Source organism: Bombus vancouverensis, chromosome 5 (genome assembly GCF_051014615.1).
Source record: "Bombus vancouverensis nearcticus chromosome 5, iyBomVanc1_principal, whole genome shotgun sequence".
Taxonomy (NCBI): domain Eukaryota; kingdom Metazoa; phylum Arthropoda; class Insecta; order Hymenoptera; family Apidae; genus Bombus; species Bombus vancouverensis.
This window is the reverse complement of record NC_134915.1, coordinates 8405105-8430186: the sequence shown is the minus strand read 5'-3', so window position 1 is coordinate 8430186 and position 25082 is coordinate 8405105. Positions and strand designations below refer to the sequence as shown.

Genomic DNA, 25082 nt, shown 5'->3' with positions numbered 1-25082 from the left:
TCAAAGTATTTATTAATAAAAATCAACGAATTAACACGACAAAGTTAGGACAAGGTAAATACAAGGAATCTCTTACACACTATGATTATTTTATATTTTTAATTGGAAACCTTTAGATTACGTTAAGTACTTAATTTTTGCACGTACGTATATCATATCACATTTATCTTATCTTTAAGAAGTCGTCATTCTCAAAATTGCAATATTTCTTTGTAATCTGCAATTAATTTTTTACACATGCTACATGATATATTAGAGTGGATCTAAATTTTTCGTAAGTAATAGATAAAACATTAGTTTAACTTATGTATGTAATAATAATTCAAATGTCTTAATAAAGAAGTCAAAATATTGTATAAAAATATTTTTCTATGGTTAGATGTAAAGATACATTTTTCGTCTAACACAATGCAAAAGATTTAAAAACATTATATATATATGTGCGTGTGCGTATAGAATTAATAACGAAATGAAACTTACAGCTGATTATATTTTTACTCACGTGAAACAACATATTTCATTGAGGGATTAGGATTTAATAAAGGAACTGTAAAATTACAGTAATTTCAGATCAACTTGAATACAGTTAGAGTCAGCTTGGCACCGTAGCCGGTAATTTGAGCAATAAACGTACCATTTATCGTAACACATGAAGCGAAGAAAATTCCAATAGTTGTTCAGAAAAATGTAAATCTCTTAAATAGTAAACAATGATGTTAAACAGACATTTTGTATCTAGAAATGTAACGTATGTTGTCACCAAGTTGTTTTTAATATTCGTATAACAATCATTATATACGTATAATAGTCATTTTTGCATATTTTCAATATCATTTCAATTCTTAAATATTTCTGTTTTTCACAAATTTAAGTTATTATGAAAGAGATAATTATACATACATATATATATACATAAAAAAATTTATACATAAAAAATATTTATATCCTTTTTCTTATCATTAACAGTTACAGTAGTCAATAAAAACATCATCATTATCCTTTCCGCTACTGTTTTATGTTATTTCTCCACATTTCGTACGTTGTTATTTATTTCCTTATGAATAATAGGTACTATGGATTAAGCATTTATACTTCATTATAATTAAACGGTACTTTAACAGGATTGATATAATACTGACGAAAACAACCATGTATTTTATAAATATTATCATTTTATTTCGCATCCATTGTTCAAAATTATAAACGCATGAAAAATATATCGATATGATTGTTTCAACTGTATATTCGCTATCATACAATTTGTACCTATATATATGTAACAATGTATATTTCATAAATGTTGCATGGGAAAACTTATCTAGGGAACAAAGTTAATGGCGAAAATAACGATGATATGTCGATGATAAAACGAAGGATCGAACATTACCTTCTCTTAGCGTTTCAGTGATAATCACAGTATCAATGAGATAATTCTCTTTGCTACAAGTTCAACTGAACACGCTTAAACGAAATTAAAACGCCTCGTGTTTTGCACAAATAGTTTGCTGCCATAATACAAGGACGCATAGGTTTTCTTTGGAAATAATTTTTACAAGGAGATTTGCGCTATCTTAATGGCAAATATTTCAATATTTTACGCATTTGGTTTGCAAAAGTTAATAGAAATTTGGTATAGAAGAATAAATATGATCAAAGCTACAAGTTTCAGAGAATTATTCTTAAAAATATTTTTTCCTCGTTTGAGGGGAAACCCATAATTTTTTTTAGCTAAATATTATTATCCAACAATTTTAACGATAATTCTCATTACTTTCAATGCACCGTAACAAATGTTTAAACAATATTTAACATTAACACTTTGTAATGTTGATTTTCATAAATAGATTATTCGCATTTAATAATATTTATCCTTATGGAATTTTAAGTGTAGTAAAAAGGTTGTTCAGCAGTTGAAGAATTGCTAAAAAATGCAAATGTTGAGTCTTATGCGAACTCGTGCGGATACAAGACACACAATTGACATTTTATATTTGAAACGTTGAAGTTTTAATTTCCTTTCCAAACAAATTTCAAATATACTGCTTGTCTCCAACTATAAATTACATATACTCTATATTATCTTACTTTATATCAATATTTTATTTAACATCATCGGTTCGATGAGGATGATATGATTAACTTGGAATGATTATTATAAATACATAGGATATAGATTTTATATAAATTAATTTTTTAATTATTAAGTGTTAAGTTTCGCTAGCGAAAGTCAAACTCTTTTGTATTCTTCCAGAAGAACATTTAATTTTTTATTTAATATCACAAAACGAAACATTCGTTTACTATCAATATATTATAATACATCTCAAGAAAAATTTAACGAAAACCGTACGTGTAGTATCATATAAAAATTGAATCGAATAGAGAAAGATTTTGACATTATATATGAAGATTCTTATAGCTTTAGCATCACTCGTGTTATATTGCAACAATAATGGTATACTTCGCGTATAAAGAATTCTAATGGAACTTATCGTATTCAAATTCCATTCGAGTTTACACAGGAAGGAAGATGCTTAAGAGAACTGACTAGTGTGCTAATATTGCATAAACGTATATAAAATGTATCAAATAGTATCCATCCACAAACTTTGTTCAAACAGCGGAAGTATTATAATGTACGACTATTATTTGCAAATATGTACAAACAACATTTCGCAGAATCGTTCATTCCTCCTATTAACTCGATTAAACGAATCGTCAATAAACTGTACGTTTACAAAGCTGGACTTTCACTTAAAGCAATCCGTTTCTTAGTCAAAACACAGATTCGATGATAGTATAATTGTGTGTCTCACAGTATCTTAAAAATCCATTGAAATCAAGGCCCATTCGGCATGGATTTAGGAACACTGGTGGCATTATGAATCCGATAATTCGGCACACACGAACATACCGATCTCTTCTTCGTCTTCGTTGATTCTCCTGTGGATTCAAGTTTTTCATCCGATTAAGGCCCTTCGAATCTACTTCATGGCGTCTTGACTAGATTCTCACCAGCCATTGTTCTCGTGATGAGTATAGGGGTCCTTGGCACGCTGTCAGGATTTTCTTGCAAAGTAATCTTCACTCTCTGAGCACCGGGACTTAAGGGAGGTTGGATCTTTTCTGGTGAAATCGGGCTGCCATTAACTACTGGATCTATAGAATCTGTCCGTAACGACAACGTATCATCTTTCGGAGAATTTCCATCTTGACCGGTTGTCTCTTCAATTCGTTGATCGTTTTGCGGAGTAATCGCTCGCGGTGGTTTTACTGGTTCTGTACGGTCGGAAATACCGTTCGGAGATCGCGGTATTTCTGCCGTCACTTGGTAGTTATTCGAAATCCTTATCTCATCATGATCTGTCGTGTCTGCGACCAAAGGTGTGCTTTCCACGCTTCCGTTCGAAGCTATCTTTGGTTGCGTTGAACTTCCCGTTTCCAACAAAGCTTTCTGCATGTCTTTCAATTCAGTCCCATTTTCAACATCATCACGTTTTCTTCCTTTCCTGCAAAAGTCACCTTTGTAAGCTGCAAATCCTATGAGAGTCGCCAAAACCGCCAATAAAACAGCTAGAACAACGTAAGAACCCATTCCTTTCTTCGATTGTTTCGCTGGAGATACCGTCAATTCGTTATCCGCGTCTTCCTCGTTCACTTTAACTTTGCCTAATTTCGTCATCTCGTTCAACTTGCTGTCGAATAGCTCAACTCCATTAACAGGTGTCGTTACATCAGCTTTGGTACCGATGTCAGTAATACCTGGTACTGCTTCGTCGGAATCCTTTTTTGATACACCTACTGCAACCGGATTTGACACAGATTTGTCGACTAATTGTTCCTCTTCTTCCTCGATACCTTTAGTCGAAGACGCGTCGATAAATTCTTCCTCTTCCAAGTTAGGTTCCTTTTTCGTTTCTAAAGACGTCGTTGATCCCGTAAATATATTGTAGAATCTCTCAAAAAGAGAAACTTCCTTTTCTTCGTCGTTTGTTTCAGGTTGGTAACTTGTATTCCAGTCACCAGTATCCATGCCTGTTCCAGATCCTTCTCCAGAACCGTCTTCTCCATCGCCTGAACTTTCTGTCGGATAAAATAGACCATCTTGGTAGACTTTCTTCCTTTCCGTTGTCATATCCACCGTAGTAGGATTGCTTTTTTCTTCGGAATCGAAAAAGATCTCATCGTCGTTGTTGTTTGTCGTTATGGTAGCATCTGTTGGTTTGCTAGCATCTGTCGGTTCGCTAGCAACTGTCGTTTGAGTCGAAAGCTGTAATTCAGTTGTTTTTGATTCAAAACTCGAAGCAGTAGTAACAGGAATTTCTGGGAATGGTGTTTCAACTGCGATTTCCTTCGGAGTTTCGGTGGTTGAAGCTTCTATCGAATATTCCATGCTCTCTTCCTCTGTATCAAACAAATCTCCAGAGCCATAATCTTCCTCCGAATACGTAGATGCCTGATCATTTTGCATCTCGCGATCTTGTTCCTCGAATTCACAAATAATCGTCGTATCTAATTTGAGCAATGATGTTCCTTTTACATTTTTCGGACTAGCGCAGAGAACTTTCTTCGAGATTTTCACGCCTCTTTTTACGATTAGATCTTTTACTCTAAGTGTTGCACAATTACATTCCAATGGATTGCCTTGAACGTCCAGATGTTTCAGAATTTTTAAGCGAGCCAAGGCCGGTGGCAAGTGTCGAAGATTGTTCTTACGAAGATTTAAACTATGCAAATGATTTAAACCATCTAGAGAAGCCAGTTCCAAATGTCCAATACGATTATCCGCAAGGTTTAAACTTCGTAAATTCGTCAATTGGCTGAAACTTTTTGGTTCTATTTGTTCGATGGCACTTCCGGAAAGATCTAAATGCCGAAGACTGGTCAAATTGACGAAAAGATTTGGCCCGAGGGTAGATTTCTCCGTGGAAGCTTTCAGCAAGTTAAGGGCAGAAGTGTCTATATATTTGACATCTTCGAGATCGTGGCAACGAGCTATTGTACCGTTCTCCAAAACGCAAAGCCCGCTGGTCCATCCTGAATAGCTCAAGAATGTTAAGAACAATGGCAACAGTATTCTTTGCATCTTTTTATCCGATTCACCTGCTAAAAAGAAAAGAGAATTTATAATTAGTTTATTTATAATTTTCATCGTTCTGATTTTGAGATTAATAATGGCAGATGTTAGAAAAATCATAAACAGAACAGGAGTGTGTTGTTAGTTCATATAAGATCATACATGTTCAGAATAGATAATCAGGATGATAAAATCATAGTAATATTTATAAAGTTATTTAATTTATCTTATTCTATAGCTATATTTCGATTATTTTATTTGACATAAATCTGCATTAAAATTGTAAATAACGACACTTTTTGATAAAACTTTGATAAAATTCTGTCTTAATTATAATTTTATCATAATATCATTTCATTTATCAAAATTGTAATTTATAAAAAGAGATCTTATAATCTTATAATCGCACACGTGAAACACTCGAATCGATGACATTGCTTCTTTAACGATTTCAATGCTAATTGATGTTTTAACACGAATAACTAAGAAAATTAATATACAGATATCTTGAAAACTTTTATATCCGCTTTATTATCGCCGATTATTTGCGAAGAAGTTGTAGTTCAGAGTTATTATTTTATGCAACAAACTTACATTTTCAGCCTCAAAAATTACCATAGAAAGCAGTCTCCTCAGTTTAAATTTTTTCAAACGTATGTTGTTTAACGAATAATGTTTGTGAATACTGGATATGCTTTGCACTATAGTAACTTTATTATCTACTATGTTTTATTATTTACTGGTAAAAAATTACATAATATCGTTATATATGTATGGATATTTATATACTGCAGTTTTTCAGTCTAAATTATCATAATTTCTTCTATCAATAGCTTTTTAAGAATAAATTGCCAAAACATATAGAAGCCTATCAATTCTATGCTAGAAATTATTTTCCTTCGGAATAAATATACATATCCTTGTCGGCAATTTATTCTTAATTGATTGTTTAAACGTAAACTGATTTTAAAATTAATAAATATCTCTTGGAAAAATCATAACTCAAGTAGGTTTGCAATCGTGAGAAACAAGCGATAAAATGGCGACTAGTTTTGTAGCCGTAAATGCCACATTAAACCGCTAAATTATCGTTCCAGTCGTTCTATAGATAGATGAACCAAAGGTGAGTCTATTACTTTCGGCATTACTACGTTATTTGCATTATTTTGCATGTTGCCCACGTTGACAACATTACGTGCCGCCACCAGTAATTACTATATACACACATCATCTTCTTCAGATGAAAGGAAAGGAAAACGTTGTTCGGTATGCGAAGCTCTCACGAGAATGCACAAGCACTGAACTTCTTTTTTCGATTATAATCACATTAATTTGCGACCACGATTGCACACACCACGCGTTCTTTGTATGCCTTGAAATTTCTCTGACTGCTAATATGCATATCAAGTGCCCTTTAATATCAGGGCGATAATTCAAATAATTGTGCCATTGTTTGCCTTTATTTTGTCCATTGTATATCATGCAAACTCTAACGTGAATTAAACGAATATAAAGATAAGGAACGAACGTTTTAAGATTAGTAAAGGTTAATGTATAGACTGGATTCTGAAGATGTTCAAATATTACAGAACTTTAATATAGAAATGTAAGATTATAGCTTTATTATATAAATCTAAAATTTCTAAATAATTGTTAAGGAAATAAATCAATCGAATGAATAACTTAGTTCTAGATAAAACTACATGATAAAGCTATATAAAAATACGTATATGTGCCGATGAAGTGTATTTTAAAAGTGTGCACTGTCCATTGGATAATTCCATCGATCTAAAGTCCAAGTGACATGTGTGTGGGTATTCTTATGACAATTTCTGCGCCTGATGTGCAAACAGACGCGATCGGTTAATAGAATTTAAGTAGTTACGTACTGCGCAAAGCAGTCTCCAAGTGTTTTGTTCGGACGCGTGGGTGGAGATAGGTCATGGCCAATAAGATAAGGAGATTTTAATACAGATTCTGCAATCCTTTCTCGTAAGCGGTATAAAATTCAAGCATCTGTAGGTCCTACTATTTATTGATTCGAGAGTGTTCGTTTTTAAAATAATTTCGAGCACAGCAAGAGATATTTATAATAAAATACTCACGATATATTTGATCAGATGTAGCCTTAGCAGGACTGTGGTTTTGAAAGCATCTGCAGCAAAGTGAAAAATATAAGAATAGAATTGCTACGTGAATATAATTTATATCAACGATTATCAAATATACGGTGTTATAATAAATAGTTATAGGCATTAAGGTAAAGTAAGCGGATCTCATTAGTAGTTCAAGAAACTTTTCTCGGAAATGTCATCGTAAGAGATCAAGAGCCAACAGCTAAGAGAAATTCCTGTCGTTTAGTTTACCTTGTCACCAGCTTCATTATACATATGTTATACGACAAATGGATTCTTCTCGAATGACGTAACTTTTCGATAAAAATATTCGGTCCGCGGAAAAGTGACGAACAAAAGTGAGTAGAATCGAGAAATAAGTAATAGAATCGCGTTATGTTCTTCTATGCTGAACAAAATATTATAACAAACGATACGTTTGTATAACACCAAGCCACCGCTACTTTTATTTATCGTATTAATTTGTCTTATTCTATATCTCAAGAGTAGCTTATATTATTAGTTCTTCGTAAAATAATATTTATGAATCACAAATTACGTTTCGCTAATAATAAGTTATATACAATGGAATACACGAAAAAGAAGAAGAAGAAGAACAGGAGGAGAAAAGTAATACTAGTCAGACTCGCATTATAAAAGCATAAGTGAAAATAGTTGCCTCATACACATTCAGTAAAAGTTATTACAGGGGAACTACAATTACTGAACAAGTTAGTTTCTCTTAATGTTTTACAACGTTCTTACATTCTTTTATATTACTCAATTCTTACCGCAAGACAACGTTAACCGTTTTGAGTTCAAAGGATAACGTTATTATGTCTGCAACCGCTACTTATATACCGTACATGTTTAAACCTACTTATTTATATTCTCATGCTATACTCTAAGTAAAAATCCTTTTTTAATAAGTACCTAATCCCATTGAATTACACTTATTACAAATATTTATTGCAGTTAACATTTATTACAAAATAGTGAAACAAGAGATATAAATCAAACCTGTTATTGGAAATCATTCTATGCTTATTAAGCATATGTATTCTACATAATGTTATGTAAATTTTTGTTGGAAATATTTATTGGACACCGAAAGGTAATACTACCTCCTACTTAATTAAAATAAATTACGATACAGTTGAAATTTGTATTACTGTTACGCAAGCTTCTTTCGTTTCTTTTATTGCTAAGAAATTTATTTAGATTCACTACAGCTTCCACTTTCTGAATTATCATATAAAAAACTGATTTCGTTAAGAAGTTTATTAGCTAATACAATGGTTCAATTTAAAACAGTTAGAAACAGTGGAAAAGTATATAGAACGCTATACACGAACTATACTCCTCAGACATTATTCCCAGCTTCGAAAACCGCACTGAAAGCCTTCATCTATTTATTGCGATCTGTCGCAATCTTTTCAATATTGTTTACAGTTCCAAGATGTCCTTGAGATCGGCCCTAATATTTGAAAACAAGAAAACGGAGATACCTTTCTAAAAATCACATAGAGTGTGACAGAGAACGTTATTATGATACTTGGAACCTATTTTGCATAAATCCTCCTCAGTTCAAATTACTATGAACAGCTAGCACGATTCAAAACATTATTTAGATTTAATGTACAAAAGTATATTTAAGTGAACATAAGGTATTTTAAATTGACGTCGGGAAATTTCGAAAATTCTTAGAATTTTACGAGGTACGCTAATTTTTCTTTTTACAAAGACGACAAGCTTAATACAAGTTAAATAAAGGCTAAATATGAAGGTTAAATAAACTAAACGTCAGCATCTATTTTTCTTCAAAGTAGTATTATTTTGCTCACGTTCGATTGAAAAAAGGTATTATCGCGAACAAAAGAAACAACGAAGAACTGATCCATCCTAAATTGTACAATACGAATACAGGAAGTGACAATGATTCCAATAGGGCTGACCAGGAAATCCGAGGTTGTAATGAACGTGGCAACGAGCATACACACCCGCTTTGGTCATGCCTCTACTTTTTGCCGGTTGCGCGCTTAACGGTACCTTCGCGGCCTCGTGGTCCAGTTCACCACGTGCTTCTAACAGAGTCGGCAATTCCAGAAGTCGTTTCAAGAGGTCGTGTACCTTTCGATACGAGGAAGACGAAAGTGTCTGTGAAATTCCATCTGAACTCGTCGACCTCCATAAAATCAATGAAAAAAAGTTATCGGCTCCATAATTTAATCGGCTATTTTTCTTTGTTAAACGATAATGTCTTGTCTACATCAATGATAAAGCGATGATATGGATCTTGAACAATGCATGCATAAATTACGTTAATTTGAGATTACATTCTACTTTATACCGAGACGTAGAATTATTGCTTTCCGAAAGATAATAAATAGTACGTAAATGAAGATTTGCCAAATTAAGATAAAAATTATTTATGTATATGTGTATACGTCGTTTCAGATCTGAAGCTACCAATAGTCGAATAGCCCCACGATGGGAAGTAATCTTCTCTCTTGCTGATGAGCATAGATTTCTTGTTGTTGCCAATAGCCAACAAAAATTAGCTTTTCGTTTCTGTATCGTTTATTTCATACTACTAAACAAAAGAAAAAAACAAAAAAAAATAAATGTACATGTATCGTATCAAAAAATCTATTAATCTACAAAATTTCAACTGCCATACGCCATCAAACACTAATGAATCTAACCGATTTTTGTACTAAACCCTTCAATTACATATATAATATGATCTTTAACACATAGCTTATTCTTTAATTGCTTGGATAGTTACAACGCTACCGATTCTTAAAATAACCTCACGAAGATAGAAACCATACCAAAAAAGAAATACTTCTACAGTAGTATGTAATTAGAACGTGCTTAAAGTGTATCGAAATTTGTAATATAATCATAATGGGATACAAAACTCATTGACTATTTTCTACTGCTGCTATTTAATAGAATTACACCCTATTAAATAAAGCATAAGGTTACGTGATGATGTGGACGAGCAAATTATTGGACATAATGTATTAACTTAGCGGATGGAGGATGGAATGAACGCACCTGTATAATTATTACGCGGATGTTGCACGTATAACGTAACTACAGATTTAGTATCTGCAGTATCCATTTAAAGGAATGCCAAGGTGTTTCACGGGAGCTCGAAGACATGGTAGGACCCTGGCAGCGTGAAGCGCAACGAAGAGGTACAGAGGGGAAAAAAGGAACAGAAGCGGAACCGAGGAAAAAGGAAAGCGGCGCGAGGGAATGCGGGTTGGTATAAGTCAGGGGGAAAAGAGAGGGAAAGAGCGAAAAAGAGAGACGCAGGCCACACAGGGAGAGTGTCTTAACCACGCAGGTATCGCGGTATCGATGGCAGCCGGTCGTGCGAAACGATTAGCAAACCGTAACGCACCAGAAATCAGGATCGAACCATACGTCAGGACAGGTCAATCAACTCAAAGTAATCGGAAATAACAATTTCATATGTGCTATTCTAACGAGCTTTCCTATTTATGAATCGCCGCTTTCGATTAATCATTCGGACTCCGTGATTGCCGGCAAAAATGTAACGACGAGAGAGTTGTAATGTTTTCCATCGAATGACGGTACGAGAGAATTGTTTAAACTTGTTTATTGGTTTTTTGAGCATTATTAAGTAGAAATTAAGGAAATCGATAAGATCTCTGTATTGTGTTAATAATTAACGTAATACGTAATATCAAAGATTATAAGTAATGAAAATTAGTTGTAATTATCCGTTAACAAACGGCATTAACTTCAATTCGATAGAAAGAGTATTATTATTGTATACGATTAATCAAAAATACAATATAAAGAGTAACTTTTGGTTCTTATCGATTGGAATCTTTATTATAATATATATCGAAGAAGAAGTCGAAAAAATATTACAGAAAAAAGTATATTCCATGATGCTTGATAATAAGTGAAAGTAATGAGTTTGCACATATTTAGTGCTCAGAAGAAACTGAAAAGTAAAAAAATTATGCCGAGGGAATGAATCATATAATTAGCAATATCAGTCATTTACTTGTACTATAAAATATACAATTTACAAAAAACAGTTTCTAAAAATAAATACAAAATGAAAGTACACGAGTGCTTTTGCAGCAAAAGGTAATGCGTGGATATAGTACATATTTCCACGAGCAGTGCTACCACTTGTAAAGTAAAATTTGTTTCTATAAATCTTAGCTACATCATAAAACCATATTAACATAAAATGTAGATAACACCGGTATAGATAACGATGATAAGGATAAATTAGCCAATTACCTAAAATTGAAACATTAGCGCTATCTTCAACTGTATAACGGAATATTAATGACATCTCCTATACAAGTACAAGATCAACAGCACTTTATCTTTTGTAACAAGAAAATTGCACAGAGGCAAGATCAAAGCCGATGGAACTTTAATTTCTCTTATACGAATGTGCTACTATGTAAATTAATACTAAAACTAGATTCTCTTGCATTCATATACGCATGTAACATATTAATTATTAATTTTACGATTATCATTGACCGTTGACAAGTTGTTTGTAATACAATGAAAAAATAATCCCGTTATCACCATGAAAACTGGTTTTCCGTAACTGATGAAAGCAAACCAAATAGTATATTACTTGGTAACGTCAAAATTTTCGATAATGCTTTGCGGTTACACCAACGTCTTCAAATCTATTTGAATTATAAGAATCACATGGTCAATACTTTTGAAATAGTTCTTATTGACAACCAATGGAAGCAATTAAGGACGATATCTTGCTGCTGACATACATTTCGTAGCGAAGCAAGTGGTGTGAATGTCGCACGTGTCATTCGGCTAAGAGAGCAAGGCGAGTATACCAAATATTTTTATATCTTTTTTCACCCACTAATAATAAATATGAAGAATTACAAAATAACGATTTGTGATCTGACCCGCTGAAACAGTAGTTTTAAATCATAAAAAAAACGATGATCAGTATATGTGTAAATTGTTTAAACTTTTTTTTTAAAGTTATCGTTAATAATTATTTCTTGTGTATATCTATGTAATTTCGTTTTCAACATTGAATTTTCCCAATGTTTCAGAAAGAATATAAGTTCTTAGGTATCTAATCTGATCAATTTAAACAATAATACTTGAAAACAGTAGATACATCGATGAAACATATACAAAGGTATATATCTGTTGTCGATCAATTTTTAAACAAATAACTTTACTAATGCTCATATCCTAATGCTGTTACTATAAATCGATTGAAGTGTTCGGATAGTATGTATGTATAAAATACGGAGAATGACCATTTCTATATGTAAAATAAATAAATCAGTAACACAATACTAAAAAAATCAGCAAGAAAAAGAATGGTACTGAAAATTATTCATAGACTTAAATAGAAGATGTGAGTCACGACACTTTTTATAATAGAACAGAGGTCAACTCAATTTCCATACTATTTTAAGAGGTATAATCTAAGAACAACATCTTCAACTCTCTCTCCCCCACATAAGCCCGTTATCATTCTGATAACAATTTAATGTTAAGATCTCTTCACAATTATATTTAAACAGTTTACTAGTCGATCTTAACTCTCTATTTATTTGCGTGGATCAAACGTAATAAATCCGATGTTAGCAATTACCTCAAATATTAATGAGTGTTTACCATTGTATTAAATATATAATCATACTAAAATCAGCGGAGAAAACGTAATATTATATATAAAAAAAATAGTAAAAACGTAACAGATACTCAATTAATGAACAATACAATTAAAAAATTCAATTAACTACGTGAAAAACATGATATTTGTAATTAATATCCCTATAAATGGTAATGTTATAATTATTATCAAACGATTTTTAATTTTCAAGATTATTGGACTTTTTACTGTATGCGTTATTTATGGTAAAATGGAAAAGGAAATGTATTAATTCAAGATTCTGTTTAAAAAAAAGTGTAAAGCATTCTCTGTGATATCTTTTCTTTCTCGACTGCATCTTTCAGGGAAAAAACGTCATTGGATATGTATAATGTACATACTGTTACATAAATACATACAAATTCGCAAAGCATCAAGGAAATACAGATATTTTATTTAAACTTTCTGGACGTCTTTGAAGTCTCGGAAAGTGGATTTCTTTGAAATTTTACATGTTAAACACAAATCGACAGAAATCTAACTGCATATTAATAAAAACTAAATTGTTCGCAGTTAAGTCTCGAAAGCTGATACATGTGTATGTATGTATATCGCACCTCATTAAAATCGATTTTTATATCGCAGTAGAAAAGATCGTATAACAAAGTCAAATCAAACCACTATGAACCATTTACTTCATTTTACTTTCATTCGTGACCTGTACAGGAAGAGATCCGTTGATCTCGTATACATGTAGACGGTGTGTTTTGGCATAAAATTAGATCTCAAAATGTTATTGTAACACGTCGATCGTTTTTCAGCTTGGCAATCGGCACGCGTCTATATCAAAAGGTTATGTAATTTAATCTAGTTAAGAAAAAAATATAAATTTTGACAGAGAGAAACAATGAAAAGTAACAACTAATATAATAGATATGATACATAATAGTAGATAAAATACCAATAATAACTAGTTATAGTTTTATTAAAAATTATTCCATTACTATTACATTATTAAATCACTAAATTAAGTAAAAATATTACATTATATTAAATTAAATAAAAATTCAATCAAATAAAATTAGATCCTTATAATCTAAAATGCACTATAAGGAAATAATTTTTTTTATTTTCTATCTTAAATACTACAAAAAAAATATTAGAAAGCATATATTATCTCAGTAGAAGTGTTTAGAAGTCAGTGAATAACTGTGAAAGAATTTTATATACACATGTAAGGAATTAAACATTAAACACTCTATTTTATTTTTTACGATTATAGGAAGAGAAATATATTTCACTATATTTTCATATTTATATTATTTCTTATCTATATTATCTTATATTATATGTTATATTATCTATATTATTTTTTTTTCAACTCGAAAAAATCGTTGTATAAAATTGTTTTGTTAATTCAACAGCGAAATTGTAAAAAAAGACTACATAAGTGAATATCGCGTTATATTGAGACATCTTCAAATGAGTGAAAAAGAAGTAACAGGCAACATAAGCAACATAAAAGTTATCTTATCTTATCTAATGCAATCTTTGAAAAAGTTGCCCTTTAAGAATAGTTTCTAGCACACGAGGTATCTGAACAATGAACCATTTCTATTAATGAATTATTTTCCACACATGTAATATTAACGCAAATAGTACACAGTTTTGTAAAAAATATCAATATGATGGAAAAAATAGTTTATTTTATCTCTTTTGTTAATAAGCAATAATTTGTTAACGTGCAGATAAAAATTCAAGAAGAATATTTTCAGGATAATATTTAACATCTCCGTTAATATCATGTGATATAACACATCTATGTAATTTATAATCGTCGATTAAATGACGTCGATGTTCGATAACTCATAATACGTTTACTTCGTTTTTACATGATTTCGGTTTTTCTCTACCATGGTGAAGTATAATATTTGCATAAATTTCAACTTTGCACATCTTGATCCTTTGTGCTGAATAATTGTCACTTTATATTTAAATCAAAGTATTTTATTTATTATATCTAGACATATATATAAAGAAAATTTATAAAACACGGTCAATACATTTTGACGGTATTATAAATTTGTAGGATATATCTCACTTCAGATAAAACTATATTTCAGATTAGTAAACATGTAGTTACACTTCAAAGCTTTCAATTGTAGTAATGTAATACCTACTGTTCAATAATCACCTTACGCCTTCCCCATGTAACTGTAAAATTTTGAAAAGGAAGTTCCGCCAATAAAATTTTTCATAACTACATTGTTTATAGCTACATTTTATCAAACGAAGTATGTATTCTTAAAATACTTTGTTCTTTAGTTGCTTATGAATATTAAAAAACTAAAACGTATACACTTGCCGACATTCAAGTATAAACAATTATTTGCTTTTAAAATTCTATTTGAATTAGAGACTTCAGCATTCATATTATTTAGTATACTTTTAATAAATAATTATAATAATTTCGATATTTCAACTATAATACTTTCTGCCAATAATAAAAATCTACTAAACGTAAAAAACATATATCATTCGGAGGATTAAAATATTTTTAATTATCAAATCACTCTTTTGATATTACATACAATCGATTAATATTTCTTACTGTCTCTATCGAAGGTCAGCAGTACAGAATTTCGTTATCGTTCCCGATTCTTGAGAAAAATTCAAGGTGTTCCGAACATTTTGGCACGTTACGTGATTCGTAGGTTGCACAACATACTGTATCATGATATTACATCAGAATTTTGCTGTATACACTATGCTTTCGTTGTTCACTAGCGATTTCGTATACCGCGAACGGGAACGGCGAACGTAATGTGGATTGCACACAGTGCCGCAAACGTTTGGAACTATGTAAAACACGGATACGAACAAAATAAAAAGAATGAGACCGACCGACAAAACTAAAATAAATATGCAGGGGTCGTAGGTCACTTTGTCGACTTCAGTGTATCAGCATTGCTAATGTCGTCAATAACGTCTATCCCTGTTTAGCCAGCCAAGTAGATGAAAATACACTATCCTTTTCCTTTCTGACATCTTTTACTTCTTACAATTACTTACGTAAATGTTATACAATGGGTATCGATGACTATTAACCTCTTCGACATGAGCGTTGGACTAAAGTCGACAATTGCAAAAAGCATACAATTTACCATTGCCTTCAGGCAACTGTTTATATCCTTTTGTTTAGTCATTCTGATCGCGTAACTATAAGTAATCTGTCAACTTTTGTACATATTACATTTAAATAATTATTACAGTTGCCGTCAAGTGACACTGAGCGACGGACGAGCGTCGTATGGAAGAAGTTAATTGACATACGTTCGTTACAAAGTTACTTAGGTAGGAAGAATCTGTTTTACAATTATCTTGTATAATAAGCTTAACGCTTATTGCTAGGATGTTGTACTTTAAATTCTTTTCGCAGAATATATTTTACATCATAAATCTACTTGGCTTAGATTATATTTTTTCACCATTTACTTTGTACAGAATGTATTTCAAACTATAAAACTGCTTAATTTAAACTGTACTTATTTCACTTATATTTTTACTTGTTTTCGCATGTAGAATAACTTCTTACTGATTGTTTATTCATAGCTAGTCGGTAATTAAGTTTAAGCATAAATTGACGAGTTTTTAAACTCGTTTTTCTCGAAAACTGAGACTGGGACAAAAAAATTTTCTTCTATATCCTCTCCATTTTTTCTTTTTTTTTTGTAAAGAATCGTCGCATGCTCGCTTATACATACTATTGAGCCTGCCTCTATGTATTAAGCATTTTTAGTACAAAAGTAAATACATATTTAACTACGAAAGCAAGAGTCAATGTTGTTTTCTTTTCTTCGTTTAACATATATTATCAAATCCTTAATATTTCTTTTATGCACATGTCCATTATGTTATGGACTATTTTTAATATAAAATTTTTCATATGATGTTTAAATTTCTGACCATTATTATATCCATTCCTCTCGCTTGCTTTCTGTATTTTATTCTTCCTTCTTATTCTTTTTCCAAATTTCTTCTTCCTAATTGTATTTCAACATACTAGTTATTGCGGTCAATGTTTTCTTGTTCAAAGGCACATAATCTTCGTGAAAGTTCACAGTAAATGACACGTGCGTTGAAAGATCAGAGAAAATCATGAATTAACCAAGATCAACCGAGAAACAAGCTCTACAGTTAATTGCTTCCATATTTCTGGGTAGTTTGAGGTGTTGAGTTAACGTTACCTTTGACGGAGTATATAACAGATAAGCGGACTTGCGGTTTTGTGGGATATGTTTAATCGAGGATTTGTAATTAATATCGGAACGAGATTTCGATAAAAATGATAATATTTGAGTAATTTCTATATTAATTATTTGTAAATTGAGAAGGCATGTAGATCAAACATAAAGTCTTTAAGATTTTTAAGACAATATTTACAGAAGAATGTAGAAAATAGGTAGATACATACCCATGTGTATCTATGTCATGTGTAATCTAAATTTAAAACGATACTACTACTACCACCTTTTGAAATATTTATTACATTTATGAACTAAATTATTATTAAAATAGAATATTAAATATAAAAAGAATGATTATATGCTGCATTACATATTACAGAGTCGACATTACATGTATGTTACGTAACTGTCTTTAAACACTTGTTGTGAAACTAGAACATTTTCTTTTGGGTAACTCTAGAGTTTTGTAAGGTTGCTGCAATACGGTACCTCAAATCGCTACTATATTAGGCTGTATCTAAGAATTACATAACAGAATTACTTATATACATTTATATATAATTATTTATAATTTTTATGCCACCTTACGCGGTTTTTAAATAGCACTACATTTGAAAAATACTCGATTTCTCAATGAATTTTCAATCATTTTGATTATATAAGAGATATTAAAACGTTTTTATGTATGAATATCAATTAATTATTATTAATACGAATTATGAATCAATAAATTGATACAGTAACTGATTACACAAGTAGATATTTATGTTTAATGATTATTAAAAGTAAAGTTTTGCATAGATAAATGTCTGGAATTATGAACTACATTAATAACAGATTTTTTTATTTGTGAGTTAAAATCAGTGAACTTTTTAACTCCAATTCTCCATTTAATATTATGGACATATGTACAAATGGAGAATTTAAGGTTAATAAGTTATCATTAACACGAAGAAATAACATAACTTACGTGTGAAATTTTATAAATATCATATAAAATTATTGTAAAAGGTTATAGCGAATTAATCGCTATACTATTTTCTCGCTGAGAATTAGACAAATGTCTCGAAAATGACTATTCCTTTGTTATCTGTATATTTGTTTTAGTCTTAACAAATACAATACATACTAACACATATTTCTATATTACATAAATGATATTGAAAATTTGTGCTATGAAAAAAGAAGATAAAAGTTGCGGTATTTTATGTTTATCACATATAACGATAACACGCATTGATAAATTTATGATAAAAGGTACGTAAAACCTGCAAACGTTCCAAGAAAGCCTCAGCTCGTTCGAATTATGATAATTACGCATGATGTCACATAACGATAAAAGTATGTTCGTTGGAAAACTTTCAATTTATCACCTGCAAGTATACATGAACCTCCATTAAATTAATAGCAACGCATTACATTTATATGCTTTTCATTATTATGCTTTCTAATTTCTATCACTAATTTCTACATCACACCATGATTCCGTCTACTTTTATAAATGTTATATTAAATTTTATGTGCGTATGTCAAGATGAGATGCATTACTCCCTAACTGACCCTCCAGGTCATTAACAAATAAACGACAAGAGAAACGTAAAGCAGATAATCATGAAATCTATAAGATTGTAACTTGCGTAATTATACAGAATATTACGTTTTCAAGCAAAAAAAGTAAGGTAATATACGCATTATCTTAATACATATTATCTCTTTACGTATCACAATCAATGAGTTGCAGAATGTACTACTTTGACAAGCTTATCGTAACAGCAAAAGAGCTGTATTACTTAGATCGAAGTTTTTTTGACGGAAGTAGTCACGTAGTCAGAAGTAAGAAATAATCGAATAATTGTTATCATATGTTGCTGCGATAAAACCTTGAAATTCCAGTAACATAACTGCGTAAGTGTGTAGATATTACATGATACAGAATGAATTCGTTTCAGAAGAATTTATCAATGCTAATGTAGTGTGTAAATATAGGATAAATATAAAATATAAAACAGATTAACAACGCAAGATTAATAACGCGGAAGTACACAGGAACATTTTTTTTGTTTCTAAGATTTTTATATTTTATATCACGTTTTATATTTTAACAACATACATAAGCAGTATTACATTAATAAACAATTTTCTGTAAGGCTATACGTTTCCTACATGCGCGTACTTGGAAATTTCCGATAAGAATAATCAAGAACTAAAGGGAAACACATAAATAAAAAGTAAGAGTAAAACGTATCGTACGATACATACAAACATCTACAAGGGGAAGACTGAAGTAATAAAAAACTGACTTCGATGACGTTGTTTGGTTTCGTTATAAACACCTGAGAATTTATCATGATATCATAATATGGACATACTCTGAGTTACGTCAATTGGACTTCGAGTCAAGACTCCTTCAATTCGATTCGTTTTTGCAAATATTATTCGCACAAATCCTTACAAGTCGAAATGAGATAAAAACCAAATAATGCCATCAATGATTTGATCTTCACTTGTAAAATAGTTTCTCTTAATTCTTATTATATTATACTATATTCTTACTATATTATGTTATATTCTTATTATATTATATTATACTATATTATATTATGCAATATATTATATTTTTCTTAATAAATTGAAGCTAAAATGCAAGAACTTCTCAACAATATCCGTCACATAACAAAATAATAAAACACTCTAAAAACATTGCAAAATATTACGATTGAATTTTATTTGTTCTTTTACAAAACATTTTTATTGACTGTGACAACAAATATATTTATCGGAATATACTAGTATGCAAGGTGCTCAGGTATCTTCCGCAAAGCGAAGGTAGCATATTCTATGAATAAAAATGGAAAAAACGTTGTAGCATAAACATAGGCTCATAGATGCTCCATTAAATTCTTACAATAATAATACAAAATGGCTTGATCTTTTGTTTGGGAATTGTTCCTCGTCTAACTCAAATGATCAAATAAACATCTATCGATCCAACCTATGATCGGGAAATCATTAGATCATTAGATTTCTGTTACTATGTAATTTAAAGAAAAGAATACACAAAAAGCATTAACATACGTTTTAGGAGTTAATATAATTGCAGTTCATTTATGAAAATTGAAGGACTCAATAAGAAATTCGCAGTATAATGAATTTAATTCATTTTATCCATGAAATATATTAATTTTATTATGCTGAAAAAACTTGGAGCACCGAATACAATCTAATTGTCACGTATTTTCATTATATGTACATATCAGCGAACGTTCCACGATATTATTTTATGCGTAGATATGGTTTCTTTAGATTTCTACTTGCTATAAATTCTTAATTGACCTATCGAAGTAGTGATTGCAAGGAAATTGCCCGTAAAATATTTATAGTCGTGATAATAGACAAAACATTCATGTTTAATTTGAAAAACTCCCCCAGACGCAGCTATAAATATTTCTAAGGAATAAAAAATTGATTTACTGACAAGTTTACAATCATTACAAACATTAAGCTATTAAAATGAAAATATAATAGCTATAAATCTAACTAGACTGTGGATATTTACGCAAACTCATATTTTTCAAAATACAGTAAATATATTTTGTACAAAAAAGCAGAACATCGATAGGAAATTGTTTTTCCTACTAAGTATTATAGAAGGCACTATACTTTGGATATTTTATTTATATCTTTTCATATTATCCGTATCGTGAGCAATTTTGTACTTTCAAATTTCTCATAAATACATAAAAATCCGTATTGTCATAATTGTTATATTTATATATAATATATATGTATACTATATAAGTTATATTTCTGTTACAGTATTTAGCATCCATTATAAGCCAATTTACGCGTCACTTATATGAATTTCTATCAATTGTCGATCAATATCAGCAATCATTTTCAATCAGTATCATCCTAATTAAGTAATGGTATATCGATGCTTTGAAAGGGTTGAACATTTCACTCGTAGGAGAATATTTGCAACATATAAAGCTACATTCCCTTAATCGAACATATTTACAGTGGGATAAAAAGTTGATAAGATATTGTAGATTCACATATGAAAATAGCGATACTTCGCACTTTGGTTTCGATACAAATAATGTTTTTTTGCAATGCATTTTACAAAAGTATTTTAGCAAAAAAAAAATGTTTTATGAATTTTGTATAATCTGCAACTAAATTTTCTATTTACTTTTATAACTTTACTATTACAATAAGTAAGAATCTATTTTTCTAACAGATTTTTGTGATATTTTATCACTTATATTTTATCACTTTATTATTATTTTATATTATTAAGTTCTAACACAATATAATTAACATTAATGTACGTACAATATTGACATTAATATGATTAGCTAATTCCTGTTGTTTAATATTATTATTACTATAAATTATTAAGGTATTATTTTATAATTATGTTATAAAATATATAGAACTTATGTATTCTAGGGAAAACCTATATGGAATTGTGAAAAATATTTGTTTATAAGCATAAATAATTTTTTGTTTTACAAATTGCCGAAATACAAATTTCATGAAGAATATACATCTTTTATTAACAAGAACCAAAGAAGCTATATCCATTGGACATGAATACAATTTTCTTTCCATGCTTAACGTTTTGTGGAATATTTAAATTTTCGTCTATATAAATTTGGAAAGAGAAATTATTGAATGAAGCGATTTTACATATGTAGATACGTAGTTGCGTCTTCGGCATTCATTATCTTTTAAGCCTGTACTTGTACGACCTCAAGTTCTTGTTATAGCCTGAATAAGTATTGTGCAACATGTTAATCAAAAGCAGCATATAATCCTGAGCCTGCCTGTCTACAATAAATCCAACGTCATCGTATTCTCACATAGGAAAATGGAGAGTTCTAGCCTGTTTGCCCTTGAAATGGAATATTCGTATCTTTAGTGAAGCTATTTAGAACCAAAATAACTCACTATGGAACAAAACTACTACAAGTTGGGTGGCCTTTAAGGGATCTAATAATAGCTACATACCTTCGAAGAATGACAATGCAAATTTTCATACGAATTTTTATCGAGTGGTATTGAACGGAATAGTACCGAAATTATTATTTATTTGTAATACAACTTCAGTTTTACTTGCAAGAATACATATACATTTAAAAGAAAGATAACGAATTGAACAGGTACTTGTACAAATCCAGGAATGCAATGTATCGTGACATAAATCCAAGATGATAACAATTTTTTTAAATTGCTGGTTTCCCAAGTCGAGTGGAAAGTATGCTTCGGTGGCGTGACTAATCATGACGTACGTGGCAATCCAATCACGCATATACCTGTTAACCCGTCAGTAATATCCCAATGTCGAAATAAAAATAATTTCCATTCACACGGTAAGAAAAAGTCATTAAATTCTACTTCCACCATCATTTCAATGGGAGCCGTAACGTTCGAACTGAAGAAACTATCAATCGGTGGATAACTGCATTTGTTATATTACGTAAAAATGACGAACGGAGTCAATGTCTTCAAAGAAGAAAAGTAATGAATGAAGTAGTTGTAGGAGTAACGGAGGTGTGTCAACCATCTGACATCATCATAACAGTTTTCCTTTCTACTACTGTAATTTATATATAAAGCTAGGTGTGTTAACAATATAGAATCATTTCGCAAATATTGACACTGATTCAAAGCTATCTAGTTAATATTAAGAAGCAATGTGCACTGCGTACAGTAAACTACGACAATTCAGTGTTCATAATCTATGGCAATTCACTGTAAGATGCCCTGTACATATTTTGAAAGTAATAATCCCCAGTACAACTTGGAGTACAACACAAATTCATTACAGGATTCAGTATGATTTTGATGATAAAATATAATCATTAGCCATTGAATATGAAATCGCTCATTTATTTTTTTAAAGTGTTCAGTAAGCATCCTTTAATTATTTAAAAACGTTACTTTTAAGGTATAACATTGCTGATGTAGCAGTTTCACGTCATTATTGACGATTTTTAAGCTTGTGAATCCAATATCAATGTGTTGAACATAAGAACTATGAATATGCTGATTTATAAAAAAAGGAATGAAAAATGGATCATTAGCATTTATAATTAATTTATTATGGAATTTATGCAAATGTTCATGTATATCATGTTGAAAAAATGTGTCTTAGTAGTGTTCACATTTTTATATACATTCTGTGTTTGTATTGTTCATGGAATTAAGAATGCTTACTGAAATGTGCACGATTATGATGTGCGCTGGAGGCTTTTAGATAGATATATTAAATTAAAAGTATTAAAAAGGTAATTATTTTATTATTTTGAGGCAGGTTTTTAAGTGTAAAATATAAGAATAAAATGAACAATATCTTAAAGATATTCAACACTAAATAAATTGTAGAAAGTTTGTACACTTTTCTACTTGTAAACGATTATGGGAGTAAAAGGTATATGTTACATAAATATTAGTTTTAATGTAACAATAAGCTGCAGGTACTTCTAATAGAATCTGGATAATAAACTTTTTCAAACTACCTTTCTATACCAAGACTTATCTCTTTATTTTATAAAAGTATTAATACGATCAAGGTAAAATCAGGAAGTACTGCACTATTACTTGTGCACAGTTGAATAATTTTAGAATGAAATAAGGAAGTAGAAGTAAAATAATTATTAACGTTGCTGTTTTAAAAATGTAGATTATTGGAACAAGTATTTATGCAAAAATTTAAACTAGGACAACAATACAAAGTAAAAGAACTCGTTGTTAATATGAATTAAAATCTTATTCAAACAAGTCGAGATTTATTAAGATTTTTATTAATTAGTTTAAAGTAAATCTGTTAATTTTGTAATGTTAAGACACAGAACCATAGCCTAATAACCTATTATTACCTATCATAAATCAAAATACGACCGAACTAGACTTCATTGACCGACCCTGACTGTCTCGAGGTTACGTTACTTGATCTCTAACGATTTATTCTAAGTTTAGAGAAATACAGCTCGACCGTCGATGCCGGAAATACAGTCTTACAAAAATCATGAGATGCAAGATAAGAATTGAATTTAATCTACACAGGACACAGGTATAAATAGCTATTCATTTGGGTTACAAAGAAAGTGCAGTTAACTATAAAACTAATGGCTATGTTACATACGTATTATCAAGGAACTAGATTTAGATCACAACTAAGATTATTAAATTTATAATCATAGATCGTGCTCACGATAAAAGCGCCCGTTGGAAGTTTCTTTATCTTCTGAATTTTTCATTTCTTTTAAACTTTACATTTTTGTCAAAGGTTCCATTTCCGCGAAGCGTTCAGTCGATGAAACATTCAAATACGCTAATATGAAAATAAAAAATGAATTTCATCGTTCATTTCTGAGAATTTGCACAAAGCTGTATTCGTTACAATCATATTACATTCTGCCATATACATACATACATACATTAATACCAACACTACTCGAAACCTGTAGCCGGCAAATGACAGAAAACTGACATAGCAAAAAATTTTAATCCCAAATTAATTGGATGTCACGATCTACTTGGAAACGCGATCTTCCATTCACACTCGATTTCTCGAATTGATTCGCTTCCAACTAAAATGAGGTTTCTCACAAACGAAGGCCAACTTCCCTAGAAGTCTTGCGAAACCACGTGTCCTTACCTCCTAAGTTCCAGTCTTTTGGTATGTTATCCTACCAAAGAATCCTTGAGACAGCAAAGTATCCTTGAATAATTGAGTTCACCAGCACTCGGAAAAGAAGAGGAAAGAACCGTTTCGGCGGAACGTTATCGACGCGAGGCGCGATAAAAGGAAGGTATCGGTAGAGTTTCGATGATACTTGAAGGTCTTTCGATCGGTCGCAGTTGAGCGAAGAGGTCAGTCAGGACCGGAACAAGCTGACGCGCGCAAGATGAATTCGCGGCAAGATCGAACCGACGTAAGATACGATCTATCGTAGCCTGAGGCCGAGTTAGGACTGTGGACT

At 30.8% G+C, this 25082-nt stretch overlaps 1 protein-coding gene across 3 annotated transcripts; it reads right to left on the bottom strand.

Annotated features, from left to right (window-relative positions):
• Positions 1 to 1152: 1152 nt before the first annotated feature.
• On the bottom strand, positions 1153 to 25073 carry wdp (Leucine rich repeat protein windpipe). Of its 3 annotated transcripts, none has more exons than XM_033347767.2 (3): positions 24758 to 25073; positions 7183 to 7232; positions 1153 to 5103 (listed from the first exon to the last, which is right to left on the bottom strand). In XM_033347767.2, exon 3 carries the CDS (start codon positions 5084 to 5086, stop codon positions 2990 to 2992), a length of 2097 nt encoding a protein of 698 aa, XP_033203658.1. In that variant the 5' UTR covers positions 5087 to 5103; positions 7183 to 7232; positions 24758 to 25073; the 3' UTR covers positions 1153 to 2989. The 3 variants fall into 3 exon arrangements, with proteins under 3 accessions (XP_033203658.1, XP_076474629.1, XP_076474630.1); XM_076618514.1 differs by having other exon boundaries at positions 1153 to 5106; positions 24758 to 25072; XM_076618515.1 differs by lacking the exon at positions 24758 to 25073 and adding an exon at positions 9192 to 9210 and having other exon boundaries at positions 1153 to 5106.
• Between the last annotated feature and the right edge of the window lie 9 nt (positions 25074 to 25082).